Below are 2,657 nucleotides of genomic sequence, written 5' to 3'. Positions count from 1 at the left end.
GAATCGTAAAAGCCGTACGTTGCGTCGATGGTCTTGAAAATTTATTGGAGCGTCACTCGTTCAGGAGGATTTTTCTGTCTGATTTGACGCGTTTGCCTGTCTGCTGCATCAAGATGCACTTTTGAGTTTTCTAGCTTGAATAATTCCTGACAATATAGTTCAAACAATCTGTTCGTATTTTTAATATACAATATTATTGTTACAGTTTTAACAAAACGAGAATAGATGTTATATACAAATATGCAATTATATACAAATGATAACTTTCGTAAAACGTACGAAAAATCAAAATCGTCCAAGGCGATCCGTGAATGTGCTCAGAAATGTTTGTCGCGCTACTCTAGACGGGAACACCGGTCCCATAGATTCTAGCAGCAGTAGATTTCTCTCTTTTACGGCCCTGCAAAATTCTTCTTCGGATATTACACCGTCGCGATCGATGTCGAGTTTTTTCAACAGTAAATCAACCAAATCCTATGACGCCATAAATATATTATTTTATGTAAACTTTATGCTTGAAAGATATTAGCATTCTAGTGTCACGTTGATAATTGATATTTTATTTTAGTAACACTAAGATCAAGACTTATCTCTGTTGCTGTTAATTAATTAACCTTCACAGCTTCATCGGGATCTTCGTCTGTTTGCAGTTTGATCAAGCAACCTCGCATTGTTGGAAATATTTGCTCTTTCTTTAATTTGTTCGTATGCATAAAATCGTATATCTACATTTAATAAATATTATAATTAAAAATAATTATTTTTTAAAATTAAATTAAAATTAATTAAAATTTAATCTTTCAGAATTAAAAAAATATCAATTTTAACTTTGTAAAAAAATTTAGATGCAAATTAAATTCTTAAATAATTAGAATAATTATAGAAACATTAAGATTACATTAAAAGCAAAATGTATCTTTTCATTCAGATTGCCACGAAGAATTGTAGAAAGCCCTTCGATCCATTGTTCCAGATGAATCTATATACTCACATAATTATAATTTTAATTATTGTAAAAATATAAATCTTATAAATTATTTTATATTAATTTCTCATACTTGCAATACGTTCTTCTTGTCAAATGCAGAGAAAATTCTGTCGATATATATATGCCGAATGTTTTCAGTAAAATCCAAACCAGCATGCAAAACATCTCTAAATACGAATCTTGTCATAGGACCCAAAGTTTGTGTTATTTTTCTATGTATAATAGCTAACGCTGTAGTAAAATTATAATTTATCGAACATATATAAAAATTACATTAAATCTTTAAAAATGTGATGTATGAAGGATATGTGTGTGTGTGTTTATTTTATTTTATTATTGAATAACCTTCGACTTCTCTCACATTAAAATGAGTCTTTCGAGCTAATTTCTTGAATAAAGCATTATTTTTTCTTCTGAAAACAATCTCCGGCAAAGGTTTACTTAACATATCAACAGACAATTCGGCCGACATTTTGTTCTTGTAAATTTAACTTATACTTATAAATTTATCTAATAAATTTTAAAATAATTTTGAAGACCAGAAATGTCAATACATTTGAAAAAGAAGACTATCAATTCTTGCATTTTTTAATCATTTTATAGAATATCTTCGATTATATATTCTTAATTATATGAATATTTTGATCTATTTATATTAATTTTACGATTATTATTATTTAATAAATTGATTCTTTAATAATTACATTTAAATATAACATTTAAATAACAAGTGTCACGGTATGTCGGACAGGAAATTACTAAAGTTATACCTACTATGCAACAGGCCCATTAGCTCAGTTGGTTAGAGCGTCGTGCTAATAACGCGAAGGTCGCGGGTTCGATCCCCTCATGGGCCAAGTTTTTTTTATTATTTATTTTGTAATATTAGTATCTTTTTAATAATAGCTATCTTCACGAATAAAAATAATTAAATTAAAAAATTACATTTTTTACATATTTTTTACAGCTAATCGAGATAAATACCTATTTTTTTATGATATTTTCGAAAGAGAAAAAATGAAGTTTCGTGAATTTTGAAAGAACGTTCAAAATACAGATAAAAATTATCTAAACAGAGATAAGAATATCAATAAATATTTTTCAATAATATGTACCGTTATTGCTTATCATAGAAATACAAAAATTTTTATAATATTCTACTCTTGTCAAAGTTTATTTAATTTATTTATTTTACTTAATTAACTTATTATAAACTTTATTTATTTCACACTAAGCCATTAATCGAACAACCGCGTCAGTTTCTCATATTCTAAAATCCATGATTCATCATCCATGGATATGTATTTTGGACTGGCGTTTTCTCGCATTCGAGATGCATGTAACGCACAAAGGCTTATCGTAAAAAGATACGCGTATACAAGATGCATAGTTTCACGGAAAGCTGCCACGAAATATCCGGCAATAAAACAGTATATCTGGTTCTCACGTGGTCGTGAGAAGAAAAAGAAAAAGGCCGTTAGGCCGCCTGTCCAAGAAACGTGAGCAAGACAGCGAACGAATTTCGACGTGATAACCGATGAGTCGTGAACGCTCAGCACGAATTCGTTTCACGGAAGCCGTCCGACCGGCATAAAAGACGACAATAAAGCCCAGCCTAAGTATATCTAATGACATCATTTGGTTGGCAAACGTAATAAACGGGCACAAA

General features: G+C 29.6%; 1 protein-coding gene and 1 non-coding gene across 2 annotated transcripts; one reads left to right on the top strand and one right to left on the bottom strand.

Moving 5' to 3' along the window:
• Window positions 1-285: 285 nt before the first annotated feature.
• LOC105147945 (calaxin) lies at window positions 286-1,561 on the bottom strand. Its single transcript, XM_011059329.2, has 5 exons — window positions 1,334-1,561; window positions 1,059-1,219; window positions 899-979; window positions 615-725; window positions 286-474 (listed from the first exon to the last, which is right to left on the bottom strand). The coding sequence occupies exons 1-5, from the start codon at window positions 1,458-1,460 to the stop codon at window positions 286-288; spliced, it is 669 nt and encodes a 222-aa protein (XP_011057631.1). The 5' UTR covers window positions 1,461-1,561.
• A 210-nt stretch (window positions 1,562-1,771) lies between these two features.
• Window positions 1,772-1,845, top strand: TRNAI-AAU (transfer RNA isoleucine (anticodon AAU)). The gene has a single exon. It is a non-coding gene; the product is annotated as a tRNA-Ile (tRNA).
• The last annotated feature ends 812 nt before the right edge of the window (window positions 1,846-2,657 follow it).

Source organism: Acromyrmex echinatior, unplaced genomic scaffold (genome assembly GCF_024713525.1).
Source record: "Acromyrmex echinatior isolate Ae372 unplaced genomic scaffold, ASM2471352v2 Scaffold38, whole genome shotgun sequence".
Lineage (NCBI taxonomy): Eukaryota > Metazoa > Arthropoda > Insecta > Hymenoptera > Formicidae > Acromyrmex > Acromyrmex echinatior.
The sequence above is the reverse complement of the archived record's forward strand: the minus strand, read 5'-3'. Positions and strand labels throughout refer to the sequence as shown.

What these genes read in the sequence shown, in the direction of transcription:
- LOC105147945 (XM_011059329.2), bottom strand. Translation starts at nt 1,460, where the DNA reads ATGTCGGCCGAATTGTCTGTTGATATGTTAAGTAAACCTTTGCCGGAG. An exon ending in TAATGTGAGAGAAGTCGAAG is followed by an intron (nt 1,220 to 1,333) that starts GTTATTCAATAA and finishes ATTTTACTACAG; the next exon opens with CGTTAGCTATTATACATAGA. An exon ending in AGATACATTTTGCTTTTAAT is followed by an intron (nt 726 to 898) that starts GTAATCTTAATG and finishes TATTAAATGTAG; the next exon opens with ATATACGATTTTATGCATAC.